Below are 20,003 nucleotides of genomic sequence, written 5' to 3'. Positions count from 1 at the left end.
GTTTTTGGAATTATAATTCTTTAACTTCTTAGTATGAAATGAGCGATTTGTTGGACCTTTATGAAATTTGCATATAATATGTGCTGACGAATATTGAAGCAAAAATCGTACATCAAAAAATGCAAATTATGTAATGTAATGTGGAAAGGAATTATCCTGTCTGTGGCTATAATTGTATCATTTGTGATCTTATAATGACATTATAAACTCCTGTTAGATGCAATTAGTTAGAACAAACAAGACGCTTGCTTGGTCGAGTTGTTGAGTATGGAGGAATTTCACTCACTCTAGGATTGTTGCGCTGTGTTTCCTCGTAGGGACACACCCACTTTTCTCCTTGAGCAGCTTGACCTCATGCGTTGTAATATTGGCGTTGGATTTGCAGAGGCTCAGTCGGTGGTGGTACCTCCACTTGACGGTATTTATTGGTGGTCTTGAAAGTTGCCGAATAATCCTAAAGCTGTGTATGGTTCACCTGTGGTGGTGTAACTTATTGGTTCACTTCAAATTAGGGGTTATGTTTGGAGGCCTACTATTGTACATCCAATGCATGAGACTCGAGCAAAATGTCAGATATAGATGTCAGGAAATGTGTATTTTAGAGATCTTCATCGATCAGGATACACCAGCGTATAGTTCGTCCGCTTAATTCAGGTTATGAAGATCAAATTAACGGTTATATTTCTCTTGAATTGACGTCTTGAAGTCCTGTTACGCTTCTAAACTATACATTGAAAATTATATCAGTAATATTTTATATATTATATATGACATTTTCACATACATTATTCAATAAAATATGTTTTTTTGTATTTGTAAACCAGTACTCAATTATTAACGAATTAATGTTAATTAATGTTTTAATTAGATTTGATGTCAAAACTCAAACTGCAAAACAGGGTTTAGCCATAAACCGACAAACAGACGGACAGATGGGCGTTGATTGCAGGCCAGTGGGACAAGGCGAGTGGAGGTTATTAGATGTAAAGCGAGCGGAAGTAACAGTAAGCAAGGCGGACTTCTAGAACGAAAGTAAGGTCGAACACGGGGTTACATGGTTTACGGCGCCTGGATTATAAATAACTCTAAATTACATATCCTCTTCCGGTCAAAATTATTGTAATTTGTTAACTGCGTTTGATAGTGTTGTATAGTTAATCCTCTAGTCCCTGAGAAGACGTATGGATCGGCGATGCAGTAGTAGGCGTAGTAGGGATGAGGCTTAGGGAATGCGCCATACTAATTTCATTAACACATTATTTACCTGTTTGTAACAAGCAAAAAATACAGTGTAATCCATAAACCGGGAATTTTGGCCTTGTGGTCGCTCTACATATTGAGATGCATTTTAGTCTTTCCAGATTCCTGACTTTTGAATACGAAATTTTCCTATCCCTCCACCCTTCAGGTTTTATGTGGATAATTTGCCGTGGGTAATCTCACCTAAGTAAAAATACAGCGATTATATAACATATTTAAACTGTCAAACCTAGTAGAATCGTTATACTTTTTAGTAATAAAAAAGGAGATGACTTTGTAGAGAGATTATTATTCATTGTATAAATATCTTCGTTTTGTTCTTGTGTGCAATATAACTGAAACCACTCGTACGTTTTTGGTACCCCGAAAGGAACCTAATGAGTTTGAGACACCCATACTGTATTATCCCTGGTAGACTCTTAAGTACATTGAGTATTTTAAGTTTCCGTTTTAAAGACATTCCTACGTATTTCATTCTTAGGGCAAGTTGGCATTACATTGTTAGACAAGGCCGTTTATGAAGGTCATGTCATGGTAAAAATCATTCAGAACAGGAACAATAGACAGGGAGGAATACATTAAGATAGAGATAGTGTGGAAAACGGTGGAGAGGAAAACCGGCTGGAACGTACAAGAAGAGGAAAAAGACAGACGTTGTGGAAAAGCCATAGTAGCAACAGTAAAAAGATATAAACACAAGTTTTTTAACATATAACTTGTTTAGAATAAATAAAGAAAAATGGGACCAACAGTGTACCTTGAGGAGCATCATTATTTAAGTATGCACCTATATAAAGGTAAAACTTAAACTTAAAATTATCAAAATATTTATTTTATTATTTCTCTGATTGTTTTATTAGTTTTTTCCTAATAAAATAAGCATTTTTTCATTGTTTTTAAAATTGTTGAAAACTGCAGTATAGACAACCTCTTGATTGAATTAAATATTGAAATGTAGTTTATGTTTACGTACGTAATATATGTGTGAAGAAGTTATTATATTCATTTATTAATTTGTTACATACTGATTTACAATACTGATTCACTTATCTAAACATTCACTAAAAACAAAAAGTGTTGGAAATTTTAAAATACAAACCAACATTTTTACTTTTAGAGCCTGTGTTAACCAAATTAAAAAAAAAAAACAAATATATTCTTTATAGAATCTTGAAATAATCTTAAATCAAACAATAGTCGTGTTAAATATAATATTTAAAAAATAAATATATAAAACAACAACAATATGTCTTATTTATAGAGAATGGGAAGCAACATAAATCTATGACAATAAATAGAATAACTTTGAAAGAATGCTTTTAATTAATACTTTAAATGTGTCTCTTTTTCTTTTAAGAAATTAAAATGAACGTTAGTAGTGAAATATTTCAAGTGATATTATAAACGATAACTGGCTTAAATTGTTATGCATTAATTTTGGTCTATAGTAAAGTATATTAAAACAACGCTTTTATTAGAAATGTTCATTTAATTATAAAATAGAAATACATAATCATTTAAAGTTATCAATTAAAAGTATTTTTTTAAACCTTAAAACTCAATATATTTTGTTATGAAAGTTTTTATAAAATTAAGAAAACTCTCTTTAGCTCGTTATAACGTTTATTCTGAGCCGGAACGCAATAGTGAATATTCTATAGGAGGAAAAAAGTGTAATTTAAAGGGTTTACATTTTTTATTGGGTGGTACCTATAAGTGTAGTATACAATCAACGTCACTGATTACCGATCTGTCTCTTACATACTCGTAGTATGTGTGAGTGCGTGCGTACGCGAGCTTGGAGCAAGGTTAATTACCTCTTGGTGTACCTCCTCCGAGTCGCGAGTGCCGGCGGATCAGTCTCTCGTCCGCCTCCTCCAGAAGACCATCCATGGACAACAGTCACGATTTCGACCGACGTCTTCGAGGAGGTTAGTGATGGACACTCTGTGGAGGCATCTGGAGTAGGATCTATTTTTGTTTTGGAGGCTGAATTATCAGACATTTACTTTCTACCCCGTGAAAAGTAAGGGAGAAAAGTGTTGTAACGATAAAAAGCCAAATTTCGTTCTCCAGTGAAAGTATTCATTTTTGGACTACCAATTCAAAATATTGAAATATTGGTTTTGATAAAATGTCCGTACGTGTGAGTGATATGGATCAAATTAGACAAGTTTTTGGTTCTTATTTTTAGTCCATTATATGTTTTACACAATGGAGCATTCATTATATATTCATTGTCAAATATTACGTTTTAAATTTTTAATTTATTACGTCAAATGCTATGGAGGCAGCGGTAGAGACCGTACGGGTGGTGTGACTATGATACAAATTTGAAATAAATCTGATTAATGTGTGTATCCAATTTTTTGATTATACAATTTTTTAAATTTATATTTGAATAAATCACAATTTTATCTTAATGGAATACGTTTTCATTTACATTGTGTATCTAAATAATTTATTTTGATTTATGAATTAATCTATATTGTTTAAAAATCTCTCTGCTCTTGAAATTTTAATTTTACCATGAATAAATACCCTGTTAAATTGTCAAAATTAGCATAAACTACGTCTGCAAAAATAGTTAATTCAATTTTTATTCCCGCTGAAAATTTAATTGAACGGGCGCGTATTGAAAGAAAACTCCAACCTTGACTTTCCAGAAGTCTTAGTGTGATAAACTGCCAAATACTGTAGGTTATGTGGTTTGTAGATTATATAGATTTGTGGCACATGTTAGCACTATTTATACATTACGTTATAATTAAGTGGATACTGATGAAAGGATGTTTGAAAACATAGCAGGAAGGACTCATGTTTAATTCAATCCGTTCACTTATTCAATGTTTTTTTCAAAAGGGTATACATTTATATATATATATATATATATTCAAATTACGTATATACATATAATTATATATATATATATATATATATAAAATTTGAATTTGAAAATCGAGTTTGTTTTTCATTAAACTTCATGATGACTTTATAACTGATAGCTTAGTGTTTAGTGTACTAAACTATTTGGGAGAATAGTTATGCAGTTGTACTCTATTTATATAAATTAAATAAGACTAAGAAAATGTGCTTAGTGTCTTTCTAAAAATTAAATACAAACTTTTAACATTTAATGTCGTTACGGTTTTGTTTAAAAAGTAAATATAATGTATATGCAAACAACAAATCATATAGCAAATAAAATAAGAAATATGTTACTGACATAATATTACAAATTAAATCCTGTAATAAAGTAACTGTTTGGTATCCCGAGGTTTAAAACACAAATATTATTGTGTGTTTTGTTGTAAATATAACCAAGGAAATAGGAAACTATAAACAAATTATGGGTTTGGTCGTGGTTGCAAGTGGGAGCATGATCCTAACTCATGAGATTTACTGAGATCCTAGCATGAGATTAACTGGAGTTTAGTTATTTTTAGTTTAGTTTTCTCTATTCTGCTTCTTTTCTTCAAAACATAACATCAACACATGCTGATAATTTGTTCTTACCATTCCTTTTTTACAAAAAATACACGGCATGGTCAGGGTTTGTTTTGGCGGTTTAAAGAATATTTTATGCCTCGGCAATTCTAGACTCTCCTTTGGAAGTGGACTTCATTTTATTATTTTTAACATTCCCAAAAGCAGTCACACGCCTATTTTTATTGGTCTGCGCATCCAATACACTTTAACAAATTTATTTTCCTTTTTTTGTTTCCTTTTAGAGTTCAGCCTGTAAGTAGTAGGTTGATTTCTAGCAAGCTTAAACTATTATTGTGTTTAGTAGTTGAAGAATGTATGTAGACTTTTTCCTGAGTGTATTTTTTTATTATTTTATTTGTTGTCTCATTTTGTCTTAAAGACTGTATACTATTTCTCTTAAGCTGCCAGATGCTTCAGCTGCTACATTTTGTTCTTATTGTGTATTATATAGTTTTAGCTATTTATTATTGTTTACGCTTGAAATGATTATCGGCGTTATATTGTTAGAGGTTTATTTGTGTGTTGGTTTATTTATTCATTCTCCTAGTTCTTTTGGGCTTTGAGTCTTTACTCTTACAGTGTTGTTCCTCTACGGTTTTCATCTGGCTTCAGGTTTTTCGCTATACCTGGCTATTTTTTAGGCAAGTGCAGACTTTTTCTGTTATTCCTTCGTAATTTTCCACGACCAAATAATTTCTTTTTTCTTCTAGATGCCTAAATGGCCCTTGGGTTCCGGAGTGGAAATGTCCGGATGGTGGAGACTTGCCCAGTGGCTGTACACACTTATTTTCCTTCCCAACCGTACTGGAGTGCTTTTTTGAGCATTTGACCACCAAGCGTATTAGATATTTGTGAGCAGGAATACACCAATCCTCGTGACAACACAATAATGGTAGTTACCACTGGAAGTACGAGAATCCTGTTTGAGAAATCTTACTGCCACAAGGTTTCTCCTCCCGCCTCTTTAAAATGTAATTTTCGTCTTGCCCGAAGTAGTCAGTCGCAATGGATGCTAGTCGTTTCTCTTCCTGAGCTCTTCGCGACAGTGCAGGAGATTCATACTGTTGCAAATTCTAGTTGATTGCTGACGACCGTGTTTTCAACCAGCGATACCAGTTCTTGTAGTTTCTTGTTGTTAATAGATTGTACGATAAACTAAACCTCTGCTTCTTCAAATAGATTCAATTGGACTATAGCATTATGAGTATTCGTTAAAGTCATGAAAATAAAATTCTACTTTATAAGGAATTTGAATATTCTTGTCGTGTATTTTTGGTACATCAACACAGTTTTTTGTAACGAAAAAATTAAATGAGCTCTTATTTGAAGTAAACATATAAAATATCTAATAATAGTTTAGACAATTAAAACACTTTTAACACAATTATATGTTTAGTTTACTTTAAAACAATATATTTACTACGCAATAACTAATTCAAGAATATAACACTGACACCGGGGTTGATAAGAGATTTACATTGTGAACTAGCAATATTTTCAGTTGGAGCGTTACGATCGTGGTATTTATTTTTTGATTTGTCAGTCTTAGATCAGTATTTCGGTATTCGGTATCGGTGAGAATATAAGCATATAAGAATATATTTTAACCCGTACTAGATACAAAGTATCTGTCATCATATCTTTGGTTCTCAGTAACCGTTACAGATACTGGAGAAAAGTAACCGTTACAAAGTACTGATTACTGTAATACCGTCTCACCTCTAGTTTCCTCGCTCTCTTGACTTGGGGCTACAAGTGAACACTGAACAGGTGCAGAATAATATAGCGTGGACAGAGAACGTAGACTTCTTGACCCCGCTTCACGTACCGGCTCGGTGTAGTGGGTCTTAATATCGTTGACTTACATTACTAAAAGGTCCACGTATCTCTTAAATTATTGTATTAGGGCTCAGTGCTTTCCAAATTCAGTGATATCTAACGTTAAAGTGTCACAAAATATAAAAAGATATCAACGAGATATTTCACGCAAAATTTAAAAGCAATAGATGAAATATTTCTTGACATATCTTTTGGATAGTTAGGCTACGCAAACGCTCAGCCAAATCCTATAGAGGGATATGCTCATCATCAAACAAGACGTTTCCTGTATACAAATGAAGTTACACACACACACAACATTTAAAATCCGTAAGTTATTCTTTCTTGAGATATTTAGCGGTAAACAGACAGAAATTCAGGCAAAATTTTAAATATTAGTTATGTGCGGACAGACATAAATGAATTTTTTCTGTCCTTCTAATGATTTTCTTCACTAACAATCGGCCAGTAAATTAGTGAAATTTATGCTCGCGTTAGTAAAGTTTAAATTTACAAAATATTTCTAATAATTAAAAAAATAATTTTAAGTGCCCTAATTTACGTGTTTTATGAGCACTAAGGTTGAGAATTCATCAAACTTTAATAATAACTGTTATCACCAAACACTTTATTGCAGTAGCCCAAGTTATTGTTAATAACATTATATATCAATCATAAATTATGTAATATCCTATATGATCCCAAATGATGCTTGCAAAATTAGTTGATAAGACAAATTTGTTTTAGATCAATTAAACTATTTTAAATGGAATGGCTGAAAACCTGTATATGTTCTTGACATATTAATAGACTGTGTTGAATTGTCAATGGGATTGTCTTGATACGTAATCTCAATCGAGAGATAACATTTTCGTTTTCGTTTTATGACTCTGATATGAATGAAGGAAAATCGCTAAGAATAGTCCTTGAGATATGCCCACACTGTGCATATCCATCCGACAATACCTTACAACTCTGTTGTATGCGTTGTAATTATGATGAAGAAGATTAATAAAATAAAATAGATAATTGTTCAGTTTCCGTTAGTTACTACATAGTTTTGATGACGTATTATTGTTATTATTTGTCATATTATTAAAAATATTTACTTTTATGCTAACTAACTTCACTTGTTTATGATTATAGTTAAAACCATACTCTCATTTCACTTACTTATCTATTGTCCAGTCATTGCTTATTCAGCTGAACTTAAGCAAAACCTGTTACTCGTGGCCTAGAAAAATGTTATGTCTGTCACTTAATATAAAATTGATTTTTAAATATGTGCACATCTCCACACTGTTGTGAAGATTTCATGAAGATATCTCTTAAATAATTAACAGTGAGCCAACAACGGATAATATTGTAAATTCGACTTTTTACGTAAGTATCTTTAAAATTGGAACTTAAATTTTATTGTTGAATCGGATTATGAAGGCAAAATAAATTTATTTTGACAAAATATCTATTTAGTAACAAAAACTCTTAATTGACTAAATCCACCAAAGGAAAGATGGTTTTATATTTTACTTTACAAAATTCAGATATTTAACTTTTTTTGTAACTTTTAAGAAAATAAATGTGATGTTAAAATCGTGTTTCTTGCTAAAAGGTATTGGTGGTTGTAATTTTTGTGGTGTAGTTGACGGTTGAAATCAATTGTTGAACTGTAAGTACTGTACCTTTTAGTAGCTTATCGAAGTAGGGAAGTGCCTTATAAAATGTGGTATGTTGGTGCTATAACTATCAGCAATAACAATAACAGGTTTTAACTCGAGCCTTAAAGTGCAAATAGTTACATAATGAAACGTAAACTGATGTTTGATTAATTGTGTAATGAACGTCTATGTAAAACTATTAATAAATACTACAGCATGCAGGTGTCTGGTTCCCGAGCAACCCCACCTCGCTTTACTCATAGATCAACTTCTAGCAAAGTTCATCGTGTTCCTAAAATGCCGATAGACATTTTTGTTTTGGAGAGTTTGTTTTAAGGAGATTTAAGACTGTAAATTTGTGACTCAACAAGATAGAATTTTCTCAAGTAAGCTTTAACATAATGAAACGTAAACTGATGTTTGATTAATTGTGTAATGAACGTCTATGTAAAACTATTAATAAATACTACAGCATGCAGGTGTCTGGTTCCCGAGCAACCCCACCTCGCTTTACTCATAGATGAACTTCTAGCAAAGTTCATCGTGTTCCTAAAATGCCGATAGACATTTTTGTTTTGGAGAGTTTGTTTTAAGGAGATTTAAGACTGTAAATTTGTGACTCAACAAGACAGAATTTTCTCAAGTAAGCTTTAATTTATTGATGTTATATACATTTTTATGTGCTCTTTAAATTAAATAAAGAATGTATTGAAAAGGGACGGACTATGTGATATTTTGTTTTTATTACAACATATTGAGTTTAAAACGAATACTACCGATGGCTCAAATTAAATCGTATAATTGGCACACCACATCTTCAAGAACTTTATTCCTGCCGGTATTATAATTTAAACACTGTTGAAGCCGGTTGATCAGCTCATTAAACCCTTGCTCGCAGTTGTGGTGACCTGAAATTAAAATAACAAATATATCAAACAAGTTATATACATGTATTAAGTTAAGCTGTAACATATTAATACTAACTAATATTATACATGCGAAAATAAATTTGTTTTTGTTTTTATATTTTACGCTTTCACGCGTAAACGCGTAATTATTCAACGGATTGTACTGAAATATTAAATTGACATTTTTAGGGTTCCTGGTTAACATATAGGCTTATTCTTATTTCGAAAATCCATTCGACCTATGCCCCCACTTGTCTCTAAAGTTATAGCAAACAAATATTGTTAATTGAAATAACCTGTTAAATAAATCAACTATTATGTGTAAACATTGTTTTATGGCAGCGCAGTCATTTAATTTAACCGCTATTTTCAGTTTGTTAAATTTGTAATGTCGAAAGCATATAGGCTTGGTAGTAACAACACTTCGTATTTAAAAGTTTCCTGCAACCGCTGTTGAGCACAGAGTAAGAAAAGGGTAACTGCCAGTTATTACACAATTTGTATTCTGAAAATAATTAACACCAATGGATGACTGTTAATTGGATAATGTGATAACTTCATGGTGCTTAATTGTAAAGTCTACGACGACCCAATTTATTGAAGGATGCCATTGCAAACATAATAATACACATTCCAGGAAACGGAAAGTGTTCAGTCTCCTCGTCAGTGTTAGTGTAGTAACACAACACGTATTTGTGTCACTCCTTGACATAGTAATTAACGGTTACGTGTTCTTCAAAGAAAATAAACGATGCCAATTCACGCCATTGATTTTTACTCATGAAATACTATACTTACGGCGCAGTTACGGTCTGGTAAGAGGACAGTATTAAAAAGTTTGTGAAGTTTACTGGGAAGATGACATAGTACTCTCATTTGAGAGTTTTTGGTTGTTTAATTGGTAATTATGCAGCTTCAATTCGGTAGACACGGTGGCCAGATGACCACAATCACAATGGAATAAAATGATGAACTAAATTTATCGATTTACTGATCCTAGTAAAATACGAGTAATTATTAAAATCATCAATACGAGAACAAAAATTATCAAAATTTTATTCTAATAACAACATGAAACGCATTTTTAGATTTGGTTTCGTCAATCAATTAAAAATATTAACTTAAAAATATTAACAAAACATTCATATTAATTAAAAGGATTTAAATTAAGCGTTTTTTGGCGGTAAATATTTTTCTCGTTGCTTTAAGGAAATATACGTACCGGATTTTCGTCAAATATAATATTACTTCCATCCAGTAGAGTTACTTGGCTTGGTTGTCTGTAATTAATGTTATTTTTTATTTCAGTAAAACGAGGTTTTTGATATTTCTTATATGCATTTAAATATAGCTTTGTTTCCATTTTTAACTCACACCACCATGCTTCTTACAAACATCACATTATGCAAGATTTTAAATCAAATCTGGCTCTTAAACGATAAATTAATGTTTCAGAGTTTTTTTATTATATTCAATGTTATGCAAATAATTAATTTGTTTGTTTGTTTTCAAAGCTATATTCAATAGTTATTCAATTAATAAAATAATGAAAATAAATATAAAATTAGAATCACCCGTTCATGACAAAATTTGATCAAATCGATGTTATGTTTTCAATTTCGATGGTAGTTATTGATAATATCAGTCGATACGTTATTTGAATACTTTGGTGGCCCTACCTGCCATTTCTGTCATTTTACCTTAAATCAGTCATAAATATTTGGTAAGATTTGTTTATTTTAATCTAGATTGTGGTTGTGTTAGTTGTTAGTTCACCACCGGAGAAAGATATCAGATTGCATATTTCGTAACGTAGTGTTACTGGTATTTCTGTATTACTGAAGGGTGGAAAATGTCAGAAAAATCCTGTTTCCTGGTAATAAAACATACATTTAAAACAATTCATACTTCGTTATGGTTGTATATTAAACTGTGAATGAAGCTTAGTTGGTATTGATAAGTTGGTATCGTGTTTAATGATAAGTAAGATCATGATATTGATACACAGAGTCAGACACTTCATTAAACTGAATTTAGTTTTTACAATAATTTAAAAATCACTCCATTAGTTGTCAAGTTTTTAACACTGCAATCACCTAAGAATGGCAAAGAATTTGTACGATGATTTTTTAATTTGGTGCACTCAAACTTTACCAATGTAACATAATTCAAATCTGTAATATATATGAACGTAGGTTACCCAATATTTATGGTAATGAGTAAGAGTCTTAGTCAGGATCAAGTCTTGTTTTTTTGTAATTGATCATTTGTCTAACCTTGTGTAGATCTCTCACTCCAACCATTTGTGTGTGTGTTTTTTTTCAGAAACAATTTTTTATAAAACAATGAAGTCTCTGAACTAAGTGGGAAAGAAGACTTTACAATCGTATTTTCTCTTCACTTTGTTTTTAGTTTAATTTCATTAACTATTCTGTTTTTTTTTACAAATATTAGTAAGTACGATAAGTTTATCACACAGATTCAAATTCGCCTTGTATTTATACTAAACACTGACTAACTCATCAAATACTCTAGAGATTGTACATGTCACGTTCAGGTGAAGTTGATTGTCACGTTATTATGGTTCCCGCCAACAGGTGCAGACAAACATAACCTACAAAACTGTGCGATGACAGGTACACACATCGTTTCCACTTGAGTAATCATACCAATGAGGTGTGTTCTCTAAAGCCCACTTGTACGAATAGTGGAAGACCGATTTAATCTCTTTCAGACTCTATTTGCAAAATAACAGAATGAGTTCATGCTTCTCCTTTGTTTTATATTTTTAAAGTAAATGATGCAGGAATCCTAAAAGCAATATTACTGCATTTAATAAGGAAGTCCTCTACAGTATATCAAATTAATGTCAATGCTGAGTAAAAAATAAAATGTTAATTCGTTTATACAAAAGTGATCTGTAACATTGTTATTACCTTATCATGCTCGAAATTCCTTTAAACTGCAACAATTAGGTTAATATAAAATAATTTCGTAAAAGTCTCTAGGGGAGAGAAAATACGGTTAAATCACTCACTACTTAATACGTTGTAGAACAAATGTATTAATTATGGTCTAAAACAACAGAATACTTAACTAAAATGAAAAATTAATTTATTGCAACCAGTTAGGGGTTCAAAAGTAAAAATTGAAAAGCGGCTTTTATAGTTTATCTAAGCCTATCACTCAGGGTAGATACAGGCAAATTTTTCTTTGTCCATTTGTTCGAAGGATGTCTCGCATAAATTGAGCTATCTCTTTGTGCATCTCTCGCGCAAAAATGTTGGTGTAGGCTATCCGGTAGGTTGTTTTTTAACAGTTTACCAGCTATCTTGAACATCGATCTATAAGCTTTGGTCCATATTTTCCAAAATTTCGATATCTTTAATACACAATCTTTGTAAAAGATGAGGGCGATCTACCCTCCTCCGTAAATATGAACTGTTGGATTTAGTTCTCCCCAAACTCAAATCTACGATATGCCACTGCCGTGCCCTTTGAGAGCATGAAATTAGTTTTATTTTCTAATTTGGAATATCCGGGAGAAATAGATTTAGTTACAGTACTAGACATAGGTATACAGTTTATAATGAAATTTAGTAATTTTGCTTTACTAAGACTGTCTGAAACAATTGATCTCGCTATCGCTGTCATTCTAGAGTCCAAATAAGTTGGGTACTTGAACAGCACAGTTGCCAGTTCTTACAATTATTGTGTTCTACAGAAATAATAATCCCTGCATTCTGTACACTTCAGAGCGCGAGATCACTCACCTCCTCCTGAGATTGTGATTCCATTTCATGAGTTACGGAGTTACAATCTACATCACTAGATTCAGGAAAAACTGTTAATTAATACAAAACAAAATATATAGTTTTTGTTATGAGTATGGCAGATCAAAGCCTGGTTCTGAAGTATTGTGGCAGGCGGGGAGGGGATTGTGAACTATATTGTTGGAGATTATTGTTTTAAGATTCCAGAACATTCTGATCGTGTTAAAGACTTTCATTGATGAGTTATATGAAAGATAATTATTCTTTATTTATAAAATAGGTTGTTACTATTAATATTGATTTTGATTGATGAATAATTTATGTGTCTGTTTCTGACTTGACTATGTTACAAATCTTGTAGTGTTCATTACTCAATTAATAAATTACATTCAACCATGTGTTTTCCTCTCGGTTTTTCCTGTATTCTGGATCTGTTATTTCTTTTTATATTACATGTTTTAAAGCTCGGCGTTTATATCTTGTTGATCGATTTGTACTGTACAGTAATACTTACTTTTCTGGCTCTAATGTCTATGCGTCTTTTCCTCGAAGAATGTTGCATCTCTTTGGCAGTCTCTCCTCGAAAGGAAAATGTGTAACCTTGGGAAAGACGTTGCCTCAGACCGCTGTGTCGGTAGCGATTAACGAAGCTATCATTATAATAACAGCTGACTCGAGGTCACCTGACAATCACATTCTTCTTCTCCTCCCTGTACCTATCAGATGGTCACCGGCCACAATGGGCACGCCTTCGACCACCACATTAAATAAGGCACTGCATTGATAATGCGCGCCTATAAATAACCAATCTAAACGCTATATAGATTACATACAGTATAAAAGAGTGATAAAGCCCAACGGCATTCTCCGATTATCCATAATAACTTACGCAAACTAGTATTGATCTATCGCTATTGAAATTGCTGGTACTGTGGCGTGTGTTTGAAATATATTTGAGGGTCGTATTTTGAAGGTGATTTCAAAACAATTTTTGAAATCCAAATTCCCTTTTGATGATATTTGATCTTGCCTTGCCCATAGTCATCTTTGGGTAGCAAAGAGGTGAAATGTTGACGTTGCGGAATTGGATTTCAGCAGTACCCGTTTATTTACCCGTTATGAGTAGGCTACCTCATCCACCTTCACTTTAAAAGTTTCCGTTTCTAAGAAAGTCCTTTCAGTTAAATAGTGTCATTTTTCATATATCATTATGCGCCTAGGTGACAAAAAGAACTAGGACAAAATGGTACATAATCTCTATAACACAGCTGTCAGAGGGAAGTTGTGTTGGATTTTCGAGTTTCTTAAACACATTTTGTAATTATTCCAATTGTTATTGTTTATAAAATTGTCTCATAAAATGTACAGTTTATATTGTTCGTATTTCAAAGAATTGGCTTTGTTTTTAGATTAACGTTTGACATAAAACACAGTTATACTGCTCAACAACAATAAACGGATTCGATTTAATACCTGCGATCTAATATGTGGAAGCAGTCCAAGTAGTCGTACCGTGATTAAACGAATCCTGGTGTTAGAGGAATGAAGTAAATTCAGAGAATCAGAAACCAGAATTCCCAGAAGAGCATCGACTTTCCTGTCACGAGACGAGGCTGTGTGTGGTTCTCCCAACCGGTTACTGCTGAGAATAATGTGATTTGATCACAGAGGAAAATTCGCTCAAAACTGTCGGAAGCTGAAGGCTCACACTTGGAAAATATGACAGAGTACGGTAACAAACATGTAACGGATTTTAATTAAATAATACTAAATAATATTTGATATAACAAATGTTAACTGTATGACACAATACACAATAAAAAGTTATGAAAATGTACAGTTAACATAAACTTGAAAACGCCAAAGGTTGTTTGTTAGGTTCATGAAGCGATGTTAGATCTCTCTTGAGTGAAGGTAACCTTACGGTATTCATACCGACATAACCTGATTAATTCCCACTGTCGCTTGGGCCCTGCTCGTACATTAGATATCTGAATATATTTACATTTTATCTCTGCTACAAGTTAATAACATTCATCAATCCATAGCTAATCCAATTTAGCCCCGTCTGACAAACGTTATGTCACCTTCGTTCTCAGCAAAACCTACAACACTATTAGTTGTGTTAAGACATGCATACTTACGTGTAGTGTTATGTTGCAGGATGCATTCCGCAGCGCTATGTGTTCGGCATCATGGGCTTCCTCGCGGTAGCAAACGCCTACGCAATGAGGAGTGTATTGAGTGTGGCCATCACGGAAATGGTAGTGGTCCACCATGGGATGCTGGGGAACCGCACGCTTATCCCTGACCCCATGGCATGTCCCGCTCCAAACGGCGCGCAAGTTCATCATGTAAACCCGGTAAGTTTTGAGTGGAATATTTAATCAAAGTCACTTAACAACTGGATACGTCTTAACTCTTTCTCCTAACCTTGATTGAATAGTTGGCTAGAGTGTTCATAGGAATAAATTTCTTTAGATATTAATGAGCAAATAATAAATTAGTGTTATTTATCTTATTACTATTTGTGCACGGTTATAGACTGGCCAGTTTCCTTACCTTCAGAATCCATGCCAGGATTCTAAAGTATTAATAGCGAAGATGATGTAAAAATCAAAATAAATGTTTGTTCTTCCAGGAAAACGAATTTGATTGGGATGAAAAAACTCAAGGCTACATCCTCTCGGCGTTCTTCTGGGGGTATGTCTTGACTCATCTTCCAGGAGGACAGCTGGCAGAGAAGTTTGGAGGAAAGCAAACCCTTGGACTCGGCATTCTCTGCACTTCTGTGCTGACGATAGCAACCCCTTTCGCTGCTAGGGCTGGTCCGTGGTGGCTCATAGTGACTAGGTTCATCGAAGGACTCGGAGAGGTAAGTTTGAATTTCCCTTCAGAGATTGGCCACGGAATGCCAGAAATTTACTCTTAATTATTTATATAAATCTTGAAATGGTTTTCCTTTTGGAGAAATTTCAAGTTAACTTTTCGTGTTGAATCTATTGGTATTGGCCCCGTTTGGAATTAACTGACAATTAATTAAGTACTCTTACCTCTGCTAAATCCAAAAATAACCGTGAAGTGTTATCAAAAGGTACATGTGATTTTAACTGCAAGAGCAAAGACATTCGGCAGATAATATTTTATCCTGTGTCTGATGATGATGCTTTCTGAATCGTGACACTTTTGACAACATTACACGGTTACTTTTTGAATTTGATGGACGTAAGAATACCCAATTAGACCTCCGCCAATTAATTACGTTTGGCTTTTCGTAGTTTTCTGTCAAGGATCGACTTCAAGTCCTTTTTTTTAACATTAAAATAAACAAATTTATAACGATATTGCAAAATAAAATAAAGCCAATTATTTGCTACTATAACGAAAATGTTATCCATTTATAATACAACTTTTTGATCTAAAAAATGAACAACCGCCTTAAACAGTTATTTCTCAAATGTTCTGAAAAAACTAAATTAAATGTGTAAGGCACTGCAAAAAATGTAATGAGAAAGTTCCTTTCAATTTTGTAAAAAGGAAATACAATATTATAAACGTATCTTCATTAGAATTGTGTGATTCATAAAACTACAAACCTCAAACCGCTTGAAAAGAGTTTTGGAGTGATATATACCTGTGATTGATATTTTACTCGTGCAGAATAAAAAACTAAAACTACTTCATGATATTTAAAACATTACGTATTATGTATATAAAAACAAAATTGCAGAGTAAAAAAATTAAACCACTAGGATTTATTGGCTACGATACAATATGATCGAAAGTACTAGAGAATATCCCGTCACCACTACCTTGAGGATATATTGTGACAACCCTGAAGTCTAGAGAGTCCAGGTCACCTTTAGACTCTTGATAAACCTAAAAACACCCCTGTGAGCTAAAAGTCTCATCTCAGAAGGTACAGGTGTCTCTTACTTATCAGGGCAATCGCTTCACAGTCACAAACGATGTGTATGACAGTCTCCCTGAACTCTGCAGATGCGCCACATGTCCGACTCAATGATACAGGTGGTTGTTAGTGAACACTAGAGAACAAACAATACGATGTCTCTACATAGTCCAAGAATAGCTTCGTTGTCTATCGATAGAGAGTATATGAGAAGTTTCACTTGCATCAGATCCGGAAGGCTTTTCCAATAAGCGTCTCTCCAGCCACCTATTTCGTGAAGGCTCTGACCTAACACTACAAAACGTTTCTGGGCCTACAAGTCGCGATTGCTCCAGCTCTCGCCAACCTATCCTCCGTATCATTCCCTGCAATCCCCTCACGTCTCACGTCTCACGTCCCCGTACTCACAACATAGTGTCGCTGCTGCGGGTACAGATAGCCTGGGCCTTATACCAGTCTTATACCAATATGAACACCAAAGTCCGATAGCATGTAGATCCAGGCATAAAGATGTATTGCAAGCATTAAAAATGTACTTTCTAATTCTAATGTTTTATTTTTATGTATGTTATTAACATGACACAAACTTGATTTTGGAACATTTCCTTATAGTTCATGTTATATTTTTAATCACTCATTCTCTTTCTCATAAAAATGAAAAAGCGAATAAATTTTTTTTATAATTATTATTTAGTGGTATTATCATATATTATAGGTGAATTTCAAAAATTCATATAATACGTTATTGAAGCTAAAAGTAATAAATTTAAACATAATAGCTCAAAATGCAATTATTGCAATAACTACAAACAAACAATAACAAATTTAATCACATAGATACATATTTAAAGTGTAATGTTAGCATAGTTGAATTCTAATCTGTATAATTATTTGTGAGCATTACTAAAAATGTTTTATTACGATGGTGGTAAAGTCACTGTGCTGTATAATTAGACTTATTCATCACGTAACATATCATAAAAAATAAATTTACCACCAGAAACAGTCTAGTACATAACAGACTCGCTACAGACTTGGTGAAATTTTCCATTCAGCCGAGATTGTCAGAGTAAATAGTTGTAACACTTACCTTGACGTAATTTGCGGGTGATTTACTCTGTCTGACGCAAATGTTGACTTTGTAACTTAACACAACACTGCATTTGACTCCCTGACTTCATGTCTAGAGATATGAAATTGAGTTAGGGCCGATTGCCTTACACTGTAAACATCTTTTGAGTTCAGAACTTGCACTTTAACTTTTGTTTTGTTTATAATTAAAAGATGAAACTTTGACAAATACTTAATAGACGATTTGGAGTTGTAAATTGTTTTAAAAAAGTATTTCTAGTAATTTATGAACAATATCTTTTTTAAATTCTGATAAATTTAAAAAAACTACTATAATTTTAAAATCTTTATATCTTATTTATTACAGACATAAGAACTCCCATCCCTTTTGTTTTTGATATTATAAATAATATTCCTTAGCCTAACATATATTTCACACATATAAATATATATAATCGATCTATCCATAGCCTATTGTCTAAACTTAGAGCTTTTGACAGTTTGAACTTAAATAGCTCGAAAACCAACAACATAAGCCACCAGTACACAAGCGACTTGTACATGCAAATGCCAGCATTTATGCTTTTCCAACATTAATTCAACCTAAAAAAGAGATTGATGTTTGAAAATTTTTAGTGGAATTGGAGATCACAACCGGATACCCTGTATGCCCTAACCAAGGTATAAGAAATAGATTTTTTATTTCAACCCAGAATTCTCATGTTTCATTTTAGTCAGAAAACAGCATGCGTACTACCTATACAATTTATCAATTATTCATATACTTCAATATTTAAAATCCTCAAACATCTGACACATTCAGTCCTACACCGTGATTGTGACACATAAAATCCTACTTTAGCATTAACCCTTGAATACTATGGAAAGTCTGTGAGACAGCATCCGAATTTTGCTGCCCTCTCCCCACCTCTCACATCACCACTGCGTTCACACCGCAGTCTGCAACTAAAATGTCGGCAATTTTTAGGAATGTTTGCAACTTTTTAGTTGCAGATTTAATTGTTGGCAACACAAAAATTGCCAACAATTTAGTGTGCGCTATTTTGCACTGTTTGCAACTTTTTTAGGGACTAGGCTAGTTTCTATCAAGATGTGGAAAGTGCAGGATGTGGTTGCTGCTGCAAGTGATCACGACAGTGACGAGGAGCTGTAGTGTCTTTTAAAAACATCAAGTGGTCCAGGGCAAACCATTTGCTCTTCTCTGAATCAACGCCAGAGCCACTCTTTGGTCTTTTTGTTTTCTCGCTTAAATTGAGTTGTTAAATTTCGAATTTTTGTTTTGACATCTGCTTTCGTTGCAATTAGTTCATCAGCGATCTCCAGCCAAGCATAATTTTTCTTATTTTTGTCTTTGTTGAAGCTGTTTTTTGGCGTTCCAAAGAAGCGGCCTTTCCCTGTATATTTCTATTAGTTTTAATACTTTGTTCTTAGACCAAACCAATTCGTCGAAGGTTCCTTCAGCAGCATCCTCCATCATCAGCACAACTGAATATATAATATAACAACAACTGAACCACAACACAACCACAAAAGCACAAATAGGAGAACAACGAATAGAACGCACAAATAGGTTAGGTTCAGAGACAGACGCAACGAGAGACCAGTGGAGGCGCTGCGCGCGCGCCTGCACAAGGAGGCAAATAAAAGTCGGCAACTAAAATGTTGGCAACTTTTGGCGTTTACTTTTGTTGCAGACAAAGATCAAAAGAAAGTTGCAATATTTACCGACTCTGAATGGAAACACGCAATTCTGTCTGCAACTCGAGGATTTTGTTGGCAACACGAAAAGTTGGCAACAAATTTATTTGGCGTTTCTTAAAAAAATTGCAGACTTTTATCATAAGTTGCCGATTTTTTAGTTGCAGACTGCGGTGTGAACGCGCCTTTAGTCGGCCAATCGTATTAGCTGGAGCTGCCAGTCTTGTCTTTAGCAGTGAAATGTGAGAGTGAGGTTATGTTCGGTTAGCTTATGTGTGCGTTATAGACGATTTGTGGTCTGGCATAAGTAATTAAGTGAATTTTGTTATTGCACGGAGCTGTCTTGGTGACACACCATAGTGGTTGAGTACTTTTTCTGTGAGTGGTCTTTGAGACG

The 20,003-nt window shown here is 33.4% G+C and overlaps 1 protein-coding gene across 3 annotated transcripts in view; it reads left to right on the top strand.

The window, feature by feature from the left end:
- Positions 1-20,003, top strand: part of LOC124356171 (putative inorganic phosphate cotransporter) — a 74,420-nt gene that overhangs the window by 37,458 nt on the left and 16,959 nt on the right. For 2 of the 3 annotated variants that reach the window (XM_046807342.1, XM_046807341.1), the window contains exons 2-3: positions 15,070-15,269; positions 15,548-15,781. In XM_046807342.1, the coding sequence (XP_046663298.1) occupies positions 15,070-15,269; positions 15,548-15,781 (434 nt within the window). Of the gene's footprint in view, positions 1-3,041; positions 3,192-15,069; positions 15,270-15,547; positions 15,782-20,003 lie in introns of those variants that run through there. The other variant, XM_046807343.1, reaches the window with a different exon arrangement.

Source organism: Homalodisca vitripennis, chromosome 2 (assembly GCF_021130785.1).
Source record: "Homalodisca vitripennis isolate AUS2020 chromosome 2, UT_GWSS_2.1, whole genome shotgun sequence".
Lineage (NCBI taxonomy): Eukaryota > Metazoa > Arthropoda > Insecta > Hemiptera > Cicadellidae > Homalodisca > Homalodisca vitripennis.
The sequence above is the reverse complement of the archived record's forward strand: the minus strand, read 5'-3'. Positions and strand labels throughout refer to the sequence as shown.